Source organism: Dendrobates tinctorius, unplaced genomic scaffold, assembly GCF_039654945.1.
Source record: "Dendrobates tinctorius isolate UK_male_01 unplaced genomic scaffold, ASM3965494v1 ptg000202l, whole genome shotgun sequence".
In the NCBI taxonomy this organism is placed as follows: domain Eukaryota; kingdom Metazoa; phylum Chordata; class Amphibia; order Anura; family Dendrobatidae; genus Dendrobates; species Dendrobates tinctorius.
The window spans coordinates 2,740,887-2,765,444 of NW_027361869.1; the positions used below are offsets into that span (position 1 = coordinate 2,740,887).

Sequence of the window (24,558 nt, forward strand, 5' to 3'; positions counted from 1 at the left end):
AGAGCAAGACCATGGAATAATCTCAATCCCAGCTCTGAGTGTTGGAAAAAAATAAAATATTTATTTAAATATCACAATAATTATATATATATATAGTTAATATATATTTAATATACTGTATGTGTATATCTTTTTTCTTTTACACAGTTTGTACCCAAGTATCTACTTATAATTTCTCTATTTTTTTTTTAATACATGTTTAACCCCCCCCCCCCCCAACACACTTTAATAGGATATGTTCACATAGTGCATTTTTTGCAGTCTTTTTTGTTAACATACATAAACAAATGCAGCATTGGCAGAAAAAAAGAAACGCTGTGTACCCTAGGCATGTTTTAATGAGGTTTTTACTTTTGTACACGCCTCTTTAATTATTTTAAATGCATTCGACTGAATGAGAATAAAGAAAAAAATGACATACTGCGGCGGTTTCAACCCCCTACACCCCCCAAAAAAACACCACGTGAATGAAATTTTAAAAATTTGAAAAATCTCATTTTGCTGCCGCTATTAAACGTTGCATTTTTTTCCCCCTTGGAAAAAATGTACAGAAAAAAACGCAACGTGTGAACAAGCCCATGTGTTTTTTTCCCCCCATGCTTTATATATTAGGTCGCCATTGCCAAACTGAATTTGGCTTTTTTTTATTGTTTGGTGAATGGTAATGGACATAGGGAACGCCATAGTGATAAAACATTGATTTGCCCGCGCCAGAAGCCATTAAAACAGGCCGACGTCACTGGATCATCGCTCTGTGATTTTATTCGAGTGCTGCCTAAAATTTTACAATTGCACAAAAAATAGAGCAAAATTTAGGAAGTAGTCCCGTTTATTTGTACAGCACAGTTGTCATGTTGCTGCCACACCCTGGGATTCCCAGTGACCTACGACACACAATTCAGTGGCAGACACTAATAGTAGCACAATAAAGGTCTTATAGAGCAAAGATTGCTGGGACTTGTAGTTCCACAACACTCCACCCATCCAAAGCTCCTCCATCAGTGACTACCACTTCCGGCACGCCCACCACATCACTCACAGTCTCCCAAGCCAATGGCATAAAGCTTTACAGAACAAATCCGCTAACTCTTAGTTTACATATTTAAAACTGATTCTCCCATTGGTTACGCCAGCCAGCCAATCGGAAAGCTCTTCCTCTCGCCATTGACATCATTAAACTCGGCCCTCTATGCCCATGACTCCCAGCGCTGCTTGTCGTTGTGGCTTGTGATTGGTCTCTCCTCTTTTAGCTCCTCCTTTCCAGGAATTGATGACCAATGGGAGCGTTTGTTTGGGTTGCGAGGGGCGTGGCGTGTTTTGGCAGGCTGGCTTGGCGCGGGTTGTTGTCAGATGCGGACGCGAGCTTGGCGGAGGAAGGTCGGCACCAGTATCCATTGGAGCTTTGGGTCGGGCCCTGTGGATGGCAGCTGGGGTTATTGACAGCTGGTTGTCTGCTGGGATTTATCCGCTCCTTGTATCTCGTAGGCCCATGGTGCTTGGGCTGCGAGCCGCATCAGGCCCTCCCATCCTCCTTCATGCATCAGGTAAGGGGCAAGGTAGCAGTCATCACTGCATAGGCTATTTGTGTAGAACTACAACTCCCAGAAGGCACTTTAATTTTTCTTTTTTTTATTCTTGATCTCACATATATTGTGCAGTGACAGACATGCTGGGAGTTGTAGTCCTCCAGCACCTAAATCGAGGTAGTGGTGGTGGTATGGGGATTAATTAGTATTTACCCAGCTGTGGCATGTCAGTCAGATCAGGAAGGGTCATGTCCCCCCTAGTTGTTACTAGAAGCTTCCTAACTATCCCGACCATCACCCCCTTCAGGCATTGAGTGTCTCCCGGTACATGGCCTGATCCTAGGAGGCTTCTGTCTACAGAGGAGACGGGTCTGAGAGCAGCAGCTGTCTGGTGGCTGCATTGTTCTGCAGTCACATGCTATTGGCATCATGGAGTGTCAGTATGTACTGTATACCTGCCCTGATGCAGTAGACGGACAGTGAGAGATTTGCTATCTTGAATGTTGTCATTTCCTTGGAAGCATCGCCCCATAGGCTGGAACTGTATTTGTGTCATTAATCAATATTGGTACATGGTATAGTGAAGTAATAGTGATGCATTGTAGAATGAGACACTGTATAGTGGTGACACATTAGTGAAACATTGTATATTGTAGACTGGTGCATTGTATAGTGAACTATTGTAGAATATTTGTGTAGTGAGACACTGTATAGTGGTGACACATTGTATATTGTAGAATGAGACACTGTAGAGTGGTGACCCATTAGTGAAACATTGTATATTGCAGGTTGTATACATTGCACAGTGAGATAATAGTGCTATTGTAGAATGAGACATTGCATGTTGGCACATTAGTGACTCCCTAATGTATTGCTAATACTTCTATTGACTCCCTAATGTATCACTAATACTCCACAATGTTGCACTGTCTGCTGTTGAACTGCACCTATGTATCAGCTCTCCATATCCTATCATTGTATATCTCTAGCCAAGATATATATATATATATATATATATAAATATTAATCAATAATCCGGGTCTCCTCCTCCCCCATCAGATCATGCTGAGAGTTTCCCAGCAGCTTTCCTTTGTAACAAATCCTTATTTTTTTTCTATTCCTCTCCCCATAATAAATGTTTTTTATCTCCAGAGTTACTTTTGATTAGTGTGGTTCCCCCTCCCTTCCTTAATATCCCGTGCCCCCTCCCCAGGTGGTTGTTTCCCATCAGGCTGGATCCATCTTGCTTTGGTGCCTGTGTTGCCCCATAGGACACTAAATGCTGCTAAACCAGTTTCTGGCTTCACATCTTGTGCTTTCTGTATGTGGAGATGTGATGGGGTATTATTATTATTTGGGGGTGGGGGGTGTAAAAATAAAAAGCTAGATGTATATAAAACTGCTGCCCAAGCTGATGACGTAGCAAAGCAAAGTTCAGCTCCCAACAACGCCCCATGATTGTGCCCCAAGTTTGGCATCGTTTTATTTAAATTTCTTAGCCCCGATGGGGAGAGCGAGATATGCATCTGGAAGGGGAGAGTCTCAGCTTTTATTTGCCGCCGGTTGCGAGTCCGTACGAGGTACAGATCTGGAGTTTTGGGGTGTTGAAGGAGGGGTCCCCTCCGCGCCTGGCTGCAGCATTTGGTGGAGTCTCCAGCGTTCTGAGCAGCAGCAGCAGCAGAAAGACGAGGCGCAGAGGACGAGAGCGCACGGCACCTCCGCCGCTACCATGAGCGATCCCGGGCGGACCGAGGCGAGCAGGAGCCCGGAGCCATGGTGAGGGGGTAGAGGAGCCTCCGGGGTGCCGGGGACCCCGGGCTGGGCGCGGATCGGCCGCCCGACATCACTTTTTGGAGGCTGTGTAGTGGGCGAGCGCGGCGGCGGCGGCTGCTGATCATCATGTCGGGCGCTCTCGTGCTCAACAACAAAACCAGCGGCGATCATCGTCCTCTCCCGCCGCCTCCAGCTGCCCCGGAGCCCGGCACCCGAGCCTGGCACCCCGGGCACCCTCCCCCGGGCACACAGCCCCTTCCCCGCCGGGGCACAGGGCATCCAGCCCGGGCTGTGCAGTCGGGACAGTGGAAGAGGATTTGTCACTAACAATGGCGGCCATGTTGTTCTGGATTTCTTCTCTCTGTCTCTGTTTCTCCTTCTCTCTACAACTTATTTCTTGCAACTGGGATTTTGGTTTTTTTGGGGGTCACTGACTCCCCTCTAAGCTGTACCTTCTGGGAAGAAAGGGGTTAAAGAAGCCCTGTATTAAAATCTACCCCCAAAGTAAACAAGGGCATGGGTTATACACAGGGCACAACCAGCCATGAGCCATCCGACCCCGGCCGGGCCATCGGGGACGATCCCATCCCACTGTTGGGATATTTTTAACAAATTAATAATTTTTTTTTTTAAAATATTTATTATTTTTTTTTTTTTTTTTTTTCTTACCGAAAATTTTGGCCGGAATTCAGAACAGGAGAAGCCATCATTCTCTGTATCACAGCCCCCTTATGTTTAGTGGTTTATTCCCAAATCGATAGCGTGAAAAATATACGTGTATATATATATATATATATTTTTTTTCTTTTTAATTTCCCCACCCAATATATGTGTTTAATAATTATAATTTTTATGGTTTTGTGTTTTTATTTTTCTTAACCTTTTCATTTCCAATAGGCACCACTTATTAAACAACTGGGGTTTTGGGATCAATTTTTTAAAGAGATAGGAACCTTTTTTATATAGTACCCCCCCCCCCCCAAAAAAAAAAAAATTTCATTTCATTTTAACTTTTTTTTTTTTTTCTAATTTCAGGATGACAGTGAAGCTGAAGAGCGGAGAGGAGAACAAACCAAACAAGAGGACACCAGAGGCTGAAGAGGAGGAAGAAGCTGCCGCAGCGGAGGAGGCAGCGGTGGTGGTGGCGGCAACGGCGGTGGTGGCGTCAGGAGAGGAGGAAGATAAAGCAAAGACAGAAGGGGATCTACTCATCTCCGAGACCCCCGATAAGGATCCCCCAGAGGCCGCCACTCCCGAGCAGCAGCCTTCTAAGGTCCAGCAGGATCAACACCATTTCCTGAGGTCCAGTGTCCGCCCGCACAGCAAGAGGCAGAGGAAGGATTCGGGTGGCAATGGAAGGGCACCCGGTGCCAAGAGCAAAGGTATACCTGCAAAACTGTTTGTCCCCTGCATTAATTCTTTGGGGTTCAAGCTTTTCCCCTTTTTCAGAATAGGGGGCACTGGTAACAATTTTGCGTAATTTATATATTTTGGTGTTTTCAAGTCGCCTCTGCTCTGCGCGTCTTCACTATTAAGGGGCATTAATAAGGTTGTTTTTTTTTTTAAATTTTTGTGCAATTTTTTTATTTATTTTTTTGCCGTCCAGGACCTGATAACCTTCTGCAATTAGTATTTTCCACATATAATGCAAACCGTTAATACACAAGAGCATTTTTTAATGCAAGAGGTTGACGGGGAGACTCAGTATTGTCCATTTGGATGTTGCTATTAAATGAACGTGGCGCAATAATGCAAAAGAGGTGGCCGTGGTCACATTTTCAATCGGGGGTACATCAGAGCACAGGAATCTCTGCCTCTTGCATGTGTCCCTTTAGACCTGATCTTTGGGAATCACTACATAAGGGAGGGCACTACGTAAGCGCCAAGACTCGACAACAGCGCCACCTGTTGGCATAAAATATATTTAATGTTTAAAATTTTATCCTTTTTTTTTTTTTTTTTTTTTTTTTTTAAATGACATCAGGCTCAAATTCAATACCTATTTTTTTTTTTAACTATCTATAAATATGTGGTACTTAATTTAAAAAAAAATTGTATGTTCCCCTAATAATAGCTGAAGTCAGGTACACCTTAGTTTTCACCACGCCTGCTATGTGCTGTATCATTTTTGTTTCCTGTGATGAGTGAAGAATAATAATAAACAGAATTGGAATAATAAATATTTGTTTACTAAACAATGAAGAGAAAATGTAAATATATTTGGTTAAGGCCGCAGATTCTCATGCGGATAGAACCCCCTCGACATTGAAAAGGGTGAAATCAGCTAGTAAAATCCGCTTCTGAAATTGACACGCTGTGGATTTTAATAATCAGCAGCGCAGGTTAATATCCTTAAAGGGAATGTACCACAACATATTGGACGTGTTCAGTTCTAGTCTCGTTCATACATTCATGGTGGATTTTCAACGTGAAAATCCACAGCATTTGCTTTCAGTGTGTGGTTAGTCCCAAAAATAAGTCATTGCCTATCCTAGGCATTGGTAGTAAATTAAAGGGGGTATCCACTGCTCGGACAACCCCCTCTCAATCCCTATTCCCCCCCCCCAGTTAAATAACACCTATAATCATTACCGCTTCCATTCCAGTTGTGTTGGCACTGGTCCTCCTGGGGATTGCATATCATTATGTCACGTTATAAAATAGTGGTTATGTTACATATCCCCCACCGCTTTAGTTCCAGCAATTCCCGGTCTCCTGCTGGTCTCTGTATTTCCTGCTCCAACAATGACTTCCTGACACGATGATGTGACCGCTGTAGCCAATCACAGCTGGTGTAGACCGTATACAGACCTTACGTGTGACCCTATTCACATTTAGTAAACTGTACGTAAATGCAAGAAATCCCCGGTCAGGGCATTTGAGTAACAGGTGGGACTCGTATCCCGATCTCTATACTGTAGGAAAGCTTCACTTTTAGAGGAAATGGGGAGAAACGCGTTGAAACAGGTGGAGTCATGAATCGGGTAGGTGTAGTGGATTAGTAACGCGCCCCGCCTGGGATGACGCAATGGTGTGATGTTCTCCTTCTCTGCCTTCACATTGTAGCACCCGTACAACTTTATAATAATGGGCAGAAGTTTCCGGTGTGATGGAAACTTCCCTGACGGATCCCTACTCGGTCCCCAGATTAGTGGAGTCCTATATAAAGTCTTTAAACTTCATTCTCGCAATGCGAGTGCAGATCAGCGGCTCAATTTGCGCTCCCCTGGTCCAGCGTCCTGTCTGCTCCTGCGTGGCAGGTGGTCTTCGCTTCTGGGGGCCTCTGGCACTTACTAGTCCCTGCCACTTCGATTTCCCTGTGACAGCATGGTGCCGTGGACCTAATAGGCGTTAGAGACGGTTGCAAATGTGAAGACCGGCTGCCACCCACGGATGACGAGTCCACGGCTGCGCTAATCACTGGCCATTTCTATATATGAGCCATTTTACCCCTCTGAATTCTGTGTCAGGGGCGTCCGGTAGCCGCTTTTCTCACTTGTACTATTAAGACAGCATGCCTGCTCTGCTGAGTTGTGCGGAGATTAGTTGTCAGATTAATGAGTGTTTCCCGATGCACACTCACGCTCGATTCAGCTGAGCATGCACTTGTTTTTAACAGGGAGACGGGCATAATTCGCTCCGGCATAGAAATATCTCCATTGTGAAAATAAAAGGATGGGAATTTTGAAATTCAACATGCCCAATCTTTTCATATTTTTTTTTTTGTTTTTGGCTGGTCCGGCAGTCCTGCTGAAATCGGTGACTTCGGCCAATGTTTGTGTGGCCATACTGCTGACAATGGAGGAGGCCACACGTTAGAGGAAACCAGTTATTTCCACAGTCCGGCATCATCTGTTGTTGGCACAAGAAACCGCTGAACAGCTAAGTCGTCAGATGCCTTGGGCACAGGGGGCACATACAAGCTGTGTAAGGGACGTCCATGATTCCGGCTCTGGAGGTTCTCAGGTTGGGGTTATGGAAGAGTTGACGGATGAGTGATGTACTACTGGCACGACTCGGGTTGTGAGTGGCACGTTGTGTGGAGGCGGCTGCCGGGGCTGATTGTGTGCGCTCACGACGTTCGATTTCCAGTCTATTAATACTCTGTGACTTCATGCTGCAGTCCCTCCTGTTCTGTACTGGTACAAGTTAATAGCACACGTGAGAGACGTCCTCCCGGTGCAGCATTCTCCATAGGAGCGTGGAGCCGTCTTTATGTGCTATGGTGGGATGATGCCTCCTTCCCTATATCGTTGCCGCATACTGAGGCGAGGGTCCACAATCGGGGCGATTTCGTCTTGTTTTTCTCGTCGCCTTCTATTCACCATCTGGATTGGTGTTGAAAATTCCTGGCTGTAGGTTTTTTGTTTTATTTTTTCCCAAGGTGCACAGGACCCTGAACTATCAGTTGCCCCATTACCCGGGCAAAATTGGAAACTTTTGGTCAAAGTTTACTCTTTTTTATTTCTACCTCTTTAACTCTATTTCTGTACATTGAAAAATGATTTGACTATCTAATATACTTTTCGGTTTCAAACTATTTTTACAATGTCTGCTTGCTGTAGGTGAATGGAAGCATTTTACAAGTTATAAATTGTGATGTTTGCTTCTGCTTCCAGCGCTGGACAATGCGACCCCGTCCTCACCAAGCTGCTCCACGACATTGGCTCCCAGCACTACAAAAGCATCCGGCCGTAACGTTGCTCCGTCCGCCGCAGAGAAGGATGAGGGTAATAAGAAGAAGGTGCGGAGGCAATGGGAGTCTTGGAGCACCGAAGACAAGAACACTTTCTTTGAGGCTTTATATGAGGTGAGTGCAAAGTTCCCTCCGCTGAGTGAGCGCTCCCAGCTCTCTGCTTACTCACCAGTTGCATCATGCTGCGCTGCCTCTCTGACATGGATTGTATGGTCAAAACAAGTTGTATAATCGGTGATCCACGGTAAGGTATAGATCGCTGGTATTTGCACCTTTCGGCAACTTTTATACTTGTGTAAGAATGGAGCAGCAGTGCGCACTCTTGACCGCCCACTCAGTTCACTCTTTATGAAGCTGCACTCAGCTTTTTCCGCAGCCTTGTAGAGAATGATGGAGGTGGACATATAAATTGGTCTGAGATCGGACCGCAGTGCATGGACTGGCCGGTGGCTCTCCCTATCAGTGTGTGACAGCTCCATGTATTTCTATGCAGCTGTCATGCTACAGTTCGGAGAGCCGCCGGCCAGTCCATGCCCTGCGATTCGATCTCGGTCCTATTTGTGCAGCCGTCTGATTGCGCTCTAACAGAGATAAAACGCCTTGTTCTGCCAATCTTTGCGGGTCCTCGCAGTCGGACCGCTGCGAGTCAACAAGTTATCACCCATCCTGCAGACAGGCAATCACATTTTCACCTTCCAACCTCTTTTAAAGGGTATTCCCAACTTATAAAGTGGAGGCATATCAGCGCTATGTTAACACTATATGATTGTTGGGAGATGGACCCCCTACTGAGGGATGCAGCGCCCATGGGTTCTGTTAATTTCACAGCCAGGGAGTCGGAAGTGCTACTGCCTAAGAAAGAATAGTAAACGGGGTTTTACAATTTTGGAAAACTTGTCGTCTGCTTTACTCACCCTCCCCAGGTCTAGTGCTGAGATTCCACCGCTGCTCCTGGTGTCTGTTATTGTCTGCAGCCAATAACTGAGCTTGGTGGCACTGCTTGAATTGTCTACAAGACCCGCTGAGCTCACTGATTGGCTGCAGCGGTGCCGATAATAACAAACACCAGAAGCCGTGGCAGAAACTCAGAGCTGGACCTGGAGAGGGTCAGTAAAGCAAATTGCTCAATAAAAAAAACAAAAAAAAAAAACTGACTGTTGACAAGGGAAAACCTCTTTAAGGCGCTGAACCTCTTCAATCATGGGATCCGAGCCCCCATGTGAATGAAGTGGTGGTCGATCATATTCACTGCCGTTCCATTCATTCTTGTGGGAGTGCTGACAATCAGCAGATCCCTACTTTCTCTGCTGGTCCCAGTAAAATTGATTGACACTGCAGTTCTCCTGATTATCCACCGCTCCACTCACACGGGGCAGCTGGACCTCCAGCGATCCAAAACGTAAGAATACCCGTTTAAAGCAGCTAAACCGTCATGATCGTGATGATACTGTCTTGCAATGAAGTCGGGTGATTGATGTGTGGTTGGATCCAGAGACCCCGTGTGATCAGCCACCATCATTGGGGGAAGTTGTGACCCCCTGTGCATGATCATTTGGATGAATGGAAGTGTCTGACCATCAGACTGGGACTTGCTGATACATAGTCTCCCCTCTGACTTACATAGGGTCCCCACCCACCTCAAGATGTCCAGATGCTGTTTTTTAGAATTTGCCATATTGAAATGTACTCATCTCCTTGACCTGGAGAAATGTTATCTTATACTCCTATTTCTTCAGCATGGAAAGGATTTTGAAGCCATTCAGAACAACATTGCCCTCAAGTACAAGAAGAAAGCCAAACCGGCCAGCATGGTGAAGAACAAGGAGCAGGTGCGGCACTTCTACTACCGAACGTGGCATAAGATCTCCAAATACATTGATTTTAACAATGGTGAGTGCTCCCCTCATCCCCTCCTTAGTGTTATTAAATGGACGTTTCCATAGAATAGGTCATTAATGTGTGATTGGCAGAGGCCCCATCCCAGGGACCCCTCAAATCTAGCAGACACGTTCCTGCAGTATCTGCCATGGGGTCTTCCATACTGGTAGTGCCGTCCGGCCAGGTTCAAACTTCTAATGGGGTCAGGTATGTAAGGACCATGCTATGTCCTGTAGTAATGGTCAGCAGTGCTGTAGTAAATGCGGTGATCCCTCGTTGCTCACACACTAATGGCTTATTCTAAGGAAAAGTCATCAATGTAAAACCTCAGAAAACTCATGTAACCTCTTTGTCCCGTTGATGGAATAGTACAACTTATGGAGAAGTGCGGGTTTATGGAGCAGGCTCAGGAGCTCAGCCCGCTGTAGACATTCAGGGCAGGTGCCAGCTGTGTCTAACATCAGAGTTTGGAGCTTCGATTGCTGCTGTTTAATTAAATGCCGCTCTCAATCACGGATAGCTGTCTTTAAGTGGTGTGACCCCTGGTGGGGTTTTCTTTATAGCACCCATTGACCTCCATTTTCACTTCCTCCTGAAAAAGAATGCAGTAAAGAGCAATAAAAGCCCTGTATGCACCCAAAATGATGGCAATAAACATGACAGCTCATCATACGGAAAAATAAAACTCAGGCCAAATATTTTTTTTTAAAAAAACAGTATAACAATAGGCCCCCTCCCAAAAAAAAACCAAACAAACAAAAAAAACCCTCTCATATGGCCAGAGTTGTGGAGTCTGAGTCTGTGTTCATTTTGGTGAAGTTGGTATAAAATGGACCGAATCCAATAATATATCATACATTGGGTGCAGGATGTGCTGTAAATTTTCATAAGAATTTGGGAACATTATAAAATGTCCTATGAATGTCTGATCTGTTCCTGATCTCGGCTTTTAGTGGAAATGAATCTGTGCTGCACTTTATGCACATGCTCAGTAGTAACCAGGGCTGTGCAGTCTAATCCGAGAAATAGAGTAAGCTTTATGCTCAGATTAAATTCACCTGTTAAATCGGCATATAATGTAGAGAGTCAGCTGCAGCAGATCCACGGGTCAGCAAGTGACCATCGGACATTAGAAGGTAAAAGGAATTGGTGGACGATTTCCACGCTGCCGACAGAATTGAGACGTATATCCCAGTAGAGTTTAAATAAGGTGGTGGTTTATGCAATGTGTGGTCTTCCCTGAAGAAGAGGTATCTCTGTACTTCGAAACGTGTTGAATAAACCATCACATTATCTAAACTATTGGGATATACGTCTCAATTCTGGCGGCAGAGCAGAAATCGTCCACCAATTCCGTTGCTATGGAAGCTCCCAAAATGGCTTTTGTACGTCATTATCTATTTTGCTATTTTCATTGTATTTTTTTTGATGACTTGATCTTTGTCCTCTCTGACTTCCTTTTGCTGTTCTTACCACAAGTCTTTCCCCTTTTATCTTGCAGTATTTTCTTGTGGTCTTAAGAAGTCCTCGCAGGAGCTTTACGGCCTCATCTGCTACGGAGAACTGCGGAAGAAGATAGGTGGCTGTAAGTTTCATCCTGTTGCCTGGAGTTTAGCTTTGAGCCGTTCACTTTTTATTGGGTCATTGGAATAATGTTCAGCAAAACTCGGGTCTTTAAGAAGATGCGACATCGCGTGACGGTCATGAGCAAAGCGTGGTGGGCTTGTGCATGGATATCTGTAGTATAGCGGCGCAGGGCTTGCACTCGCAGCATACCATGGATCCAAGTATCGCTCAGTGGACCCTATTTGCTCTGACGTGGGGAAATCTCTGTCTTAGATTTTTGTCACATTTAACAGATTTGAAACCTCAACCCAGATGAAGGCTGAATCCAATAATAGTTCCCTTTTGAGGTTGAGCAGAAGGATACATGCTGCCCTGGTCGGACATCTAGTCTGCACTTCCAGGGCAGTGGTCGTCTCCAAGGTCCGCATCATGGATGCCTCTTGCATTTACTAATCTCATGACATTGCGGGTTCTAGTAAACGCCAGAAGCATTGAGGACGCCGGTCACTGAAGAGAGCGCTACCCTTGTCCAGGTGCCATGGAAGACTCGCCTGGATGTTGGACCAGGGCTGCACAAATCATTTTGCACCACTCTAGTTATTTCCAAGATTGATAGTTATCGCCTATATACTGGACAGGTGGTAACTTCCGGAATTGTGGAGGTCTAAACGCTAGGACCCCTACCGATCTCAAGAATGTGGCTCTGCAATGCTCTCCGGCAGCCCGATAGAGAATGATTGGCGCTACTGGGGGTATTTCAGAGTACTTTATTCGTGATTGGAAACCGGACCCCCGCCAGTCCCCATATAACATCTATCGTGTGAATGTTAGCTCTTCAACGATACACCATGGATAGCTTACGGCTTTTCCTGCCCCATCCCCCATACATATTTGCACACTAGACCGTCATCGATCTAATGGGTATTTAATTTTTTTATGCTGTTCTTCTCTAAAATTGCTGCAGATCTGTGACGGTTCAGGTCCTGAGTCTCCCCCACCAATGAGCAGATGACTGGTCACAAGAGGGGTCTCCAGTGCGTGGACAGAGTGATGTACGGACCCATAGACTTATGATTGAACCCTTACAACTCCGTCTTTTGCAAGAACTGGCGCTGGTGGTTCCAGGGCCCGGACCACCACAGATCTGTAGCACTTTTCCTGGGGAATAACCATAGCTTGTCTTTCAGTACCGGATGCATTTTAGCCTCGGACTCCATTGACGTCTGTTTTTTTTTTGTTTTTTGTTTTTTTTTGCCTTTGCAGGTATGGATGATAAGAATGCAGCCAAGCTGAATGAGCTGATCCAGTTGGGGTGAGTGGGAACTGTGTCTGCGCGGTTTGTCCCGAGGACCGTATGTGCTCGTATGGTAGTTCTAAACTGCGGGGGTGATCAAAAGAGGAAGAAATCTGTGTGCAGTCACCAAAAACGTTATTAAATCCAGGTGTATTGATAAGCTGCAGAGGACTTTCCCCGTCTCATAAAGTGATGGTATGTCATTAGGATATGTCATCACTTCTCGATAGGTGGACGAGTCCCCCAACTGATCCTGAGAATGAAGGGACTACTGCATTGATTACTGCGCCGACATTACTGGGTTCTCCCACTGGGCCGTACTGGGAACGACAGCGCTGATCACTTACGGGAATGGCACTGACTAGAATATATCACACGGTAGCGGTCATGGCATGCTGAGGCTTATAGTTCAGCATGAGAGAGCGACTCATCGCTAAGCTCATTTAGATTAATATCTCTGTCTGTTTTTTTCACAGAGCGACCACGGTGCGTTACAAGGGCAGGAACTTGCGGATCAAGGCTCCAATGTGCAGAGCGTTGAAGAAACTCTGCGATCCTGAAGGAAAGACGGGTACGTATGTCACAGTCTATGGAAAGTGCATCAAAGCGCAAGCTCCGAAGCAATGGACATAAATGCAGATTTAGCAGCTAATCTGTATTTCTCCTACGCTTCATTGGGGGACACAGAGACAGTGGAGTGTTATGCTGCTGGCCACCAGGAGGACACGAAGTAAACCAGAAAAAAAGTAAGCTCCTCCCCTGCAGTATACACCCTCTCGCTGGCTGGGATTTCTCCAGTTCTTTGCTTAGTGTCTGTAGGAGGCACTTGTGTCTGGTTTCAGACCCCACCGTTTTTATTTTATTTTTGAATTTTCTGTAAATTTTTATTTTTTAATTAACGGAGTGAAGGGGCGGACGGTTCCTTTCTACCAACCAACAACAGGCAAGCACTTGGAGTATACCTCCCCGTACACTTTCCTGCGACGATTGGGGCTGATTCCTCTGACGATGGTTCCCTTACAGTCGGTACTCCACGGATACGAGGGCAAGCGCAACAGGACGTAGCACAGGAGTGCATGGAGAAGGACTTGAGCAGCGCTTTTTCGGATGCCCTGAATCAGCCCCAGAGCTCTCCATCCCCCTACCTCAGGGTGGATCGATTGAGCATACCCTTAGAAGACCTCCTCCAGCTCTGCTACGTCGCCCGGAGGATGAGACAAAAAGACCCCGGACAGTGACGACCTGCCTGAGCACAGGAGTGGAGGTATGGGGTCGGGTCTTGCCCCCCCCGGGAGAAGCGCTGACTTAACGTCAGCGGCGGTTCAGCGGCGCTCCATTGCGGCCCCCTCTGCTCTCGGGAAGGTCAAAAATTTAGTCCGCCCTCTTTCCACCCACGGCGCCTACTGCGGGTAGGCCAAAAATTTAGTCCCCAGTTTTTCTGGCCTACTGGGCCGCAATTTAATTAGCGCCGCCCGCGCTAACGTCGTCGCCCCCTCCTCTTGGCGCCTCTCATTACTTACGAGACGCGCAGTTCTATTCTCGGGGCTGCCGTTAACCCTTTCATGAGCGCTATGCCTGCTCTGGACAGCAAGATACCGGGTGACACCACATGGCTACCGTTTTTTTCCTCCCAGGGGGACCCAGCACAGGACCGGGTAAGCTGCATCTGCCCTCAGATTAAAACTTAACCCCTTCACGGCACATTCCCTGCAGCTGCAGACAGACTCTGCCATTAACCCTTTCAGGAGCACTATGCCTCAATCTAAGGAGGCTAAACGGGCTGTTAAAAAGCACACTGCATTTCTTACCGTGTGTACCACTTGCAAGTCTGCCTTACCCAGTGCACAGACCAATCCGTTATACACGGACTGCGACACGGACTTCACCCTGACCTGCGCTCCAATGTCCCTCGCCGCCGCTGCTGACGGGCCTCCTGCGTTTAGTAACCCTGAGTGGGCTGCGTCCCTGTCATGGTCGGTGGAGTCTCTGACCCAGGCAGAAAGCGTCCTTACCTCCCGAGGAGGGCTCTGGCGTCGGCCGGCCTCCAGCAGGGGCCATACTCGTCCAAGGGACGGTCAGCGCCTCAGCATCGGCGACTCCTGTGTCTCGCTCGCCCTCTCCTGAGGTTCACAGCGAGCACGGCTCTGAATTCGAATCTGACATGTCAGCCCCTCAGAATCCCCCAACTCATCAAGAGTCGCTTGATTCTCTTATAGACTCAGTCAACAGGATTCTGAGGTTGGATGAGGAAAATATTCCCGTCCAGCACACCCTAGCTCATTTAAGAAAACCTAGCGTGTGCGCACGTTATTTACCTGCCATCCAGAAACATAGGGATCGGCCACATGAGCGGTTCACAGGGCAAAAGTCTGCTCAGGCTAAATATCCTTTTCATCCAGACCTAATGTACGATTGGTTACAGTCCCCTCTGGTGGACCCTCCTGTATCGCGTCTTGCTTCTAAAACACTCCTGTTTCTGAGGGTTCCCCAGTCAGAAACCCCTCCGATTGTCAAATTGACTACCTTGCCCGTTCAGTTTTTGAAGCTTCAGGAGCAGCGCTTTTTCCATCTTTCGCGGCAATTTGGGTCACTAAGGCAATGGCCGCTTGGGCAGAAGTTCTGATTACTTCCTTCCAAGGCACCAATCTTCCTCTGGAGGCAACCACTGTCGCCAGGCAGATAGTTCACGCAGCTGACTTTGTAGTAGACGCTTCTTTTGATGCCGCCAATTGCGCGGCTCAAACTGCCGCTAATGCGGTCTCCATTAGAAGAGCCCTATGGCTCCGTGGCTGGCGGGTGGATGCCACATCTAAAAGATCGTTATCTTCTCTCCCCTTTCAAACGGGTTGTTGTTTTGGAGAGAAACTGGACCAACTCATTTCTGATACTACTGGGGGAAAAAGTAAATTCCTCAACAATAAGCTGTTTGGCCGTTTCGCAATCAACAGCAGACGAGTTTTCCATCTTGCAACAATTCCGGTTGGTCCTCCTCTACCTTCTCTTCCGGATCAGGTCGGTCCCCGCGTGGAGACAGAGGCTCCCAGGTCTCTTACAGACCTAACCGCTCTTGGAAACCCAGCCTAGGGCTTCTGGATCTAGGGGAACCAGATCTCATAGATCTACCCAATGACGACAAGTGGGTCAGGGAGCTGGTGTCCTCCGGATACAAGAGAGAATTTTCTTCTCCCCCTCCAACTCAGTTTTTCCTTTCCTCTCCCCCCAAGAAAAAGACAAGAGCCTTCCTTCGGGCTGTTCAGTGTCTGCTAAGGGTCGGAGTCATCATTCCGGTCCCTCATCACGAAAGGTTCAGAAGATTATATTCAAACCTTTTTGTGTTTCCAAAAAAAAGGACGGGATGATGTGACCCATTCTGGATTTCAAACTGTTAAATCAGTTTGTCAGGGTACGTCGATTCCGAATGGAATCTCTCCGATCAGTTGTCGCTTCCATGGAAAAAGGAGTTCCTAGCATCCATCGACCTCAAGGACGCTTACCTTCACATTCCGATCTGCCCGTCCCTCCAGCAGTTCCTGCGTTTTGCAATTCACGAGGAACACTGCCAGTTCGTTGTCTTGCTTTTCGGACTCGCCACCGCCCCCAGGGTCTTTACCAAGGTCATGGCGGCTGTCATGGCCATTCTCCACTCTCGGGGAGTGGTGGTGTTACCGTATCCGGACGACCTGCTCATCAAGGGTCCGTCCCTTCCAGTCTGCGAGGAATCCATGCATAACAGTAAATACACTTTCTCGCCTGGGGTGAAAGAACTTTGAAAAGTCTTTCCCAAAACCGGTTCAGCAGATTTCCCTTTTAGGGATGATCTTGGACACTCCGCGGCTTGGTCATTCTCCCTCCAGGAGAGACCCAAGCCTTACAACAGGCAGCGCGACTGTTTTCTCACTCCATTCATTTCGGCATGAGAGTTCTAGGAAAGTTGGTGTCAGCGATGGAAGCAGTTCCATTTGCACAGTTCTACCTCTGTCTCTTACAACACGTGTTGCTGTTAGCTTAGGACAAGTACCCGTTCTCCCTGGACCGTTGGATCCCTCTGTCCCTGCGGGTCAGGCAATCCCTCAGGTGGTGGACACTGAGGTCCTCCCTGAATCAAGGGAGGTCTTTTCTGCCAGTAAGATGGTTGGTAGTAACCACAGACGTAAGTCTCCTCGGCTGGGGAGCGGTCTTTCGTCGCCACACGGCACAGGGTCATTGGTCAACCCGAGAGTCAGTCTCCCCATCAACATTTTGGAGATGCAAGCGATCAGATTAGCTCTACGGAGTTTCCACCGTCTCCTCGCAGGTCTCATCAGGATCCAATCCGACAACGCCACGGCTATAGCGTATATCAACCGCCAGGGAGGTACCCGGAGCAGGATGGCCGTGCATGAAGCGAGTCACATCCTCCATTGGGCCGAGTGTAGAAAATTGGCCGGCAGATGTTCTCAGTCGCCAAGGCATTGCCTCAGGGAAATGGTCTCTTCATCCGGAAGTCTTTCAACAGATTTGTCATCGTTGGGGGACTCCGGATGTGGATCTCATGGCCTCAAGACTAAACAACAAGGTTCCTCGGTTCATTGCCCGATCGCGTGATCCATGCGTCATCGGAACGGACGCCCTTGTTCTGCCATGGCACTAGTTCCGGCTCCCGTACATCTTCCCTTCTCTTCCCTTGCTTCCAAGGGTCATTTAGAAGATCAGAGCGGAGGGAGTACCAGTGATGCTGGTCGCGCCAGATTGGCCGCGCCGAGCATGGTATGCAGAACTAATACAACTAGTTGCCGACGTCCTCTGGTGACTTCCAGATTGCATGGATCTACACTCGCAGGGCCTGATTTACCACCAGAACTCCGGGGCCCTGTCTTTGACGGCGTGGCAGTTGAATCATGCATTTTAGCACAGGCTGGGTTCTCTCACGACGTGATTTCCACCATGATTAGTGCTAGGAAGCCTGTGTCCATGTGCATCTATCGCCGCACCTGGACAACCTTTTTTTCAAGGTGCAAAGATCATGGTCGATCACCTCTGGTGTTTTTTCCATTCCGGCCATATTGGAATTCCTTCAATCTGGTTTAAAATCAGGCCTCGTGCTTAGCTCGCTCAAGGGCCAAATTTTGCCCTTGTCAGTGCTTTTCCGACGCAAAATTGCCACCAAACTTCACGTCAAGATGTTCATTCAGAGAGTTTCCCATGTTGCGCCTCCTTATAGAAGGCCATTGGAATCATGGGACCTTCACCTGGTTCTCGGGGCCTTACAGGAGGCTCCTTTCAAACCGCCGCAGGACGTGTCATTGTCCATCCTCTCTTGGAAGGTGGTCTTTCTAGTGGCAATTACGTCAATCAGATGAGTTTTGGAATTGGCAGCTCTGTCCTGCCGTTCTCTGTTCCTGAATTTTTCATCAGGAAAAGGTAGTTCTCAGTACGTCCCCGTCCTTCCTGCCCAATTTCGTCTCCTCTTTACATCTCAACGAGGAAATTGTTTTGCCTTTCCTTTTGTCCGGCACCAGTCCATCACATTGAGAAGGCCCTCCACACCCTGGATGTTGTTAGGGCGCTGAGACGGTACATCTCACGGACGGCTCCCTTCCACAAGTCAGATGCCCTGTTCATGCTTCCAGAGCAGCATAGGAAGGGTCTAGCTGTGTCAAAGCAACACTAGCCAGGTGGATTCCCCTGGCGATTCAGTACTCCTACTGTATCAGTAATGCGCCTGTCCCTCTGTGGATTAAGGCGCACTCTACCTGGTCAGTGGGCGCCTCTTCGGCCATTCGGCACCAGGCCTCGGCAGAACAGGTCTGCAAGGCTGCGACTTGGTCCAGTCTGTATACTTTTTACAAAATATTACCAATTTCATTCTCAGGCCTGTCCGCAAGGCTGCGACTTGATCCAGCCTGCATACCTTTACCAACATTGCCTAATTCATTCTCAGGCCTCTGCGGATGCAGCCTGCAATCGGCAGTACCTCACTGTTGACTTAGTGGTACATGGGGTATTAGCAGATGTATGCTCCCCACCCTCGGACTGCTTTAGGACGTCCCACTGTTTGTGTCCCCCAATGAGGCGTAGGAGAAATAGGGATTTTTGTGTACTCACCGTAAAATCCTTTTCTCCGAGCCAATCATTGGGGGACGCAGCACCCACCCTGTTTAGCCTATTGGCTCACTGTAGCATTCTTAGGCTTTGACTTAGTTATGGTTATTATTGACTGTTTCTGCTCCTACTGCTTTTTTCACCGAACTGGAGAAATCTCAGCCAGCGAGAGGGTGTATACTGCAGGGGAGGAGCTAACTTTTTTTCTGGTTTACTTAGGGTCCTCCTAGTGGCCAGCAGCATAACACCCACTGTCTCTGTGTCCCCCAATGATTGGCTCAGAGAAAAGGATTTTACGGTGAGTACACAAACATCCCTATATCTTACATTGACTTTTTTTCTGCAGATTTTTTTTTGGCTTTTCGGTGTTGAAAATGCTCATTAGGACTTCAAATCTGTATTTCTTTTTTATTCGGACTCCCATGACAGCACCACGAGAGAGGGGATCCGCCCTTTAGGAACAGGAAACCTACAGATACAAAAAGGGCGGCACCTCTCCCACGCATCAGTTGGTTTCCTGTTCCTGAAGGGACGGGATCCTACAGAAGACCAGGATCCCAGGCCGGCCGGCCGATACAGGTAGCGGGGGGGTCTCCTACCTCGGCCTGGTGCGGATCCCTGGAAGACGCCACGGTGGCCCAGGATGGGTAGCACGGCGGTGGCGTAGTCAGCAGGGAACGGCGTCCGGAGGATGTCCGACTCCAGAATAAAGGCCGCCGCCGGTGAGTATGTTTCCCCCCGGGGGCCCCCGGATCCGGCGGCGCTGGTGCGGTGGCCGGCGCGCTGCGGGGGACGCTGCGACCGGGGAGCGCGGTATCCCGAAGCTCCCGGGCGTCCCGCGTGACTACCGGTCGGGCGGGGTCGCGGTGACGTCAGGGGGCGGCCGGAGGAGGTGCTTCCGGGTCGGCGGCGCCACTGCGCATGCGAGAGAAAAACAAGATGGCGGCGCCCATCGCAAACGCCGATAAGCGTCGGCTCTCCGGCCGGGTGCGGCGCCAGCTGGGGAAGGGAGCCCTATTAGGGGGGGAGGGGCGCGGCACGCATACTGCTGTCCGGAGGAGGGGTATATAGGCAGGACCCGGGCAGGGTGCCTTGCCTTGGCCACATTATTGCGAGCAGTAATGGAGAGCGAGCAGGAGCAGCAGCGGCAGCGGCGGCAGCAGCAGCAGCAACGACGGCAGCAGCGACAAACATCTCTGCCGCCCCTGGATGACCTTCGGCAGGTCAAGCAGAAAAAGAAAGAGTCACGTGACAGTGAACGTGCGGGACGAAATGACCAGTCCAGCCATAAAAGCTCCTCTAAGCAGACAGGAGCATCGTCTGAGAAGAATCCCCCTCATCCTCCGGTACTTGAGAGTGGCACTGGTAAGTGATCTTCGTGAAAGTTCACTCAGTGACGGGGCCCCCCTTCTGTGCTTTATTCTAGGGGAAGAAGGCTTCAAGTAAAACTAAACACAGGGAATGCGCACTCTGTGCATGCCCATTACCGGACTCATGCCCCAAAAGATTGTGCCCCCCCTGTATTCAGCAGACAGTGGCGGAAGAGTCGCCCGCGGTAGCAGCGAGTTTGAGAGACATTGTTAGGGCAGAAATGAAGGAAACCCTAAAGTCACTGTCCCAGCCGGAAACTATAAAGGGCGGGGTCCCGGTGGAGTCCGATTCCTCGGCAGAATGGAGGAGAAGTAGAGACTCCCAGGCTTCATCTCCCTCGTCCTCCTCAGGAGAAGAGGACTCTGGGCGGTTTTGTCTGCCTCTTGACCGGGTAGACAAGCTGGTCAAAGCAGTCAGAGGGACAATGGAAGTAGAGGAGCCTAAGCCCCAATTATCCATGCAGGATGTCATGTTCAGGGGGCTGGAGCAGAGGAAGCATAGAGTCTTCCCGTTAAATCAGAAGATCCAGGATCTAATCCACAGAGAGTGGAAAAAAACGGATAAAAGAGGGTCGCTACCACCAGCCCTCAAACGCAGATATCCCTTCGACGATCCGGCAGTAAATACTTGGGACAAGGCCCCCAAATTAGATGCGGCCATTGCAAAGGCATCGAAAAGATCCTCGCTGCCCTTTGAGGACATGGGATCCCTTAAAGATCCCCTAGACAGGAAGGCAGACACCTTCCTTAAGAATACTTGGGAGATGGCAGCCGGTTCCTTAAGACCAGCAGTGGCGTCAACATGCACAGCCAGGTCCATGATGGTTTGGTTGGACCAGTTGGAGTCACAATTAAAACAGGGTACGTCAAGACAAACAATTCTTGGGGCCCTACCAACAATCCAAGAGGGAGCAGCCTTCCTAGCAGATGCCTCGGCGGATGCAGTAAGAATGGCAGCCAGAGCAGCAGGTCTCTCTAATGCGGCTCGTAGAGCCCTGTGGCTAAAGTGCTGGCAGGGAGACATTCAGACCAGGGCGAAGCTTTGTACTATTCCGTGTGAGGGGGAATATTTGTTCGGCGCAGTCCTGGACGAACTGCTTGAGAAGGCTGGGGACGACAAGAAAAAATTCCCAAATCTCTGGCCTACATCCTACCGACGCCCATTTGGTAGAAGGAGACTCCGTCTGGGGAGAAGGCCCAATTCTTCGCCTATTAGAGACCGTCCCAGATGGGAAGATAGAAGGAGAAGAGGTACGGGCTACATGTTTAGACGCTCGTCTAGAGATCAAAAGAGACAGAATCAATGACTAGCAATTCCCGTGGGAGGTAGACTATCATCCTTCCTTCCGGCATGGTCACAGATTACAAATAGTGACTGGGTGCGCAATGTAATATCCACCGGGCTTAGATTGGAGTTTACCCAGGTCCCGCGGGATACCTTTAAATCCACTCCTTTAAGATTTTCACCCCTTGAACAAGCAGCTTTAGAAGCGGAGGTCTTGAGCCTATGCCAGAAAAACATCCTGATAGAAGTTCCGGAAGCTGAGAGAGGAAGAGGGTTCTACTCTCCCTTATTCCTGATCCAAAAACCTGATAAGACATTTAGAACGATCATTAACTTACGTTTCCTTAATAAGTTTTTGGTGAACCGTACTTTTAAGATGGAGTCCATCAATACGACAAAAAAAATATTGTTTAAAGGGTGTTTTATGGCAGTCATAGATTTGAAAGATGCGTACTATCATGTACCTATCCATGCAGACTTCCAGCAGTTCCTGAGGGTGGCGGTTTCAATAGACGGCACAGTCCGTCATTATCAATATAGAGCCCTTCCCTTTGGTCTCTCTGCAGCGCCCCGGGTATTTACAAAGATAGTGGCCGAAGTGATGGCGCATTTACGGGAGGTGGACATCCTGATTGTTCCATATTTGGATGATTTTTTAATTGTGGGAAAATCAGGGGGCCATTGTACATCCCAGATAGAAAGAGCTAAGTCCAGGTTAGAAAACCTCGGATGGATATTAAACTACGAGAAATCCCGACTCCAGCCCTCAAAAATACAAAAGTTTCTAGGCTTACTATTAAATTCAGAAACTCAGCAGTGTCTGTTGCCATTGGATAAAATGCAAAAGATACAGCAGCAGGTTCTTCGGGCGGTTGATAATCCTTCTATGACCCTCAGACAGGCCATGTCCCTGTTGGGATCTCTAACCTCATGCATCCCAGCAGTTAGGTGGGCACAATTCCATACTAGAGCCCTTCAGAAGGATGTCCTATTTAATAGCAGGGCCGTAAGACACTCCTTACAAGGTCAACTGTTGCTAAGCCCCTCGACACTCACATCGCTTAGATGGTGGCTCGATGATGAGAACCTAGCCTCAGGGGTGCCCTGGATAACGCAGATAACCCGTGTTATAACCACAGACGCTAGTCCCTTCGGTTGGGGGGCCCATATGGGGGACATAGTGGTACAGGGACATTCGGATACGGAGATCTCATACAACCAAAGAGAGCTATTGGCGATAGAGCAGGCAGTCAAAAAACTCATTATGTACCTACAGGGCCATCACGTGAGGATACTCTCGGACAACCAGGTAGCGGTAGCATATATCAACCACCAAGGTGGAACCCGCTCCGACGCCCTGATGCGGACAACAGAACGTCTCCTTCAAATAGCAGAGGGAAGTTTTCTATCTTTGACGGCGCTCCACATCAGAGGAAAGGACAACGTAAAGGCAGACTTTCTAAGCCGCAAGGCTCTAAAGCAAGGAGAATGGGCTTTGAACAGGGATATTTACCACCAGATTGTCCGCAGATGGGGTCGGCCAGAGGTAGACCTCTTTGCCACCAGAGAAAACAGAAAAGAAAAATCGTTCTGCTCTTTGAATCCCAGGGAAAATCCACTAGCAGTGGACGCCCTCCTGATAAGATGGAACTTTTCTCTGGCATACGCCTTCCCGCCATTAAATCTTCTACCTCTGGTAGTAAGGAAGATCAGGGAAGATCGGGCAAGAGTCATATAAATTGCCCCCTTTTGGCCCAGGAGGACCTGGTTTGCATGGTTGAGGACCATGTCTGTATGCGATCCCTGGGTGCTGCCGAACCTTCCGGATCTCCTCTACCAGGGGCCAGTCAGCCACCCACAAGTAGCGAGACTCCATTTGACGGCGTGGTCTTTGAAAGGTCACTGTTAGAGGATAGAGGGTTCTCCAAGAAGTTAATTGATACCCTCCTAAAAAGCAGGAAATTGACTACCACTAACATTTATGCTAGGACCTGGAAGCGATTCCTGTCCACCTTTCAGTTTGACGCCAGAGACGGAACTCCCACGAAACATATTCTGGAATTTCTCCAGAAGGGTCTCGAATTGGGTCTCTCCACAAGTACATTAAAAGTACAAGTTTCAGCCTTAGGGGCCTTGTTTGCATGTGATATTGCCAATAACTATTGGGTAGCAAGGTTCATCAAAGCAGCGGCTAGATCGAGACCCATACACAAAGACAGATGTGTACCTTGGGACTTAAATTTAGTCCTTACGGCCTTGACAAAAAGACCATTTGAACCTCTGGATTCGGCCTCATTAAAGATTATATCTCAAGACAGCTTTTCTAGTGGCGATAACATCCGCACGTAGAGTGAGCGACATACAGGCACTTTCCAGATTGCCCCCTTACACAGAGTTCTTACAGGATAGAGTAATCCTAAGGCCAGATCCAGCATACCTTCCCAAGGTAGCATCACAATTTCACAGGACACAAGAGATAGTTCTGCCTTCCTTCCTCCCTAATCCGACCAACCCTAAGGAGCAAAAACTTCAGGCATTAGATATTAGGAGATGCTTACTTAAATATTTAGCAGCCACGGATCCTTGGAAGAAGGAGAATGCATTATTCCTATCCTTCCAAGGTCCCAGGAAAGGTTGTAGGGTATCAAAACGCACATTAGCGAGGTGGATTAGGGAGGCTATCTCTCTTGCCTACACAGCAGGTGGAGGTCCGGCTCCGCAGAACCTGAGGGCGCATTCCACTCGTGCCATGGCATCATCTTGGGCAGAAAGATCTGGAGTGTCAATTGATCAGATATGTAAGGCGGCCACCTGGTCATCTCCTTCCACCTTTTTTAACCACTATCGATTAGATATGGGTGCCTCTTCAGATCTCACCTTCGGGCTAAGGGTGCTGCAGGCTGTAGTCCCGCCCTAAATTAGTTTACATCTCTGTAATTCTCTCGTGGTGCTGTCATGGGAGTCCGAATAAAGTATTAAGTTACGTACCGGTAACGGTATTTTTCGGAAGCCCATGACAGCACCCTTAGTTCCCTCCCTTGTTCACATATAGGGGTGCACTCCTTTAGAAGATTGTCCACAATTTACGG

General features: G+C 48.3%; 1 protein-coding gene across 2 annotated transcripts in view; it reads left to right on the plus strand.

Moving 5' to 3' along the window:
* The first annotated feature begins 1,330 nt into the window (after positions 1-1,330).
* CRAMP1 (cramped chromatin regulator homolog 1) overlaps positions 1,331-24,558 on the plus strand; it is a 60,685-nt gene continuing 37,457 nt past the window's right edge. The window contains exons 1-7 of one of the 2 annotated variants that reach the window (XM_073553609.1): positions 1,331-1,544; positions 4,335-4,681; positions 7,919-8,109; positions 9,732-9,885; positions 11,375-11,458; positions 12,703-12,751; positions 13,210-13,304. In XM_073553609.1, the coding sequence (XP_073409710.1) occupies positions 4,336-4,681; positions 7,919-8,109; positions 9,732-9,885; positions 11,375-11,458; positions 12,703-12,751; positions 13,210-13,304 (919 nt within the window). In that variant the 5' untranslated portion in view covers positions 1,331-1,544; position 4,335. Of the gene's footprint in view, positions 1,545-3,015; positions 3,303-4,334; positions 4,682-7,918; positions 8,110-9,731; positions 9,886-11,374; positions 11,459-12,702; positions 12,752-13,209; positions 13,305-24,558 lie in introns of those variants that run through there. The other variant, XM_073553608.1, reaches the window with a different exon arrangement.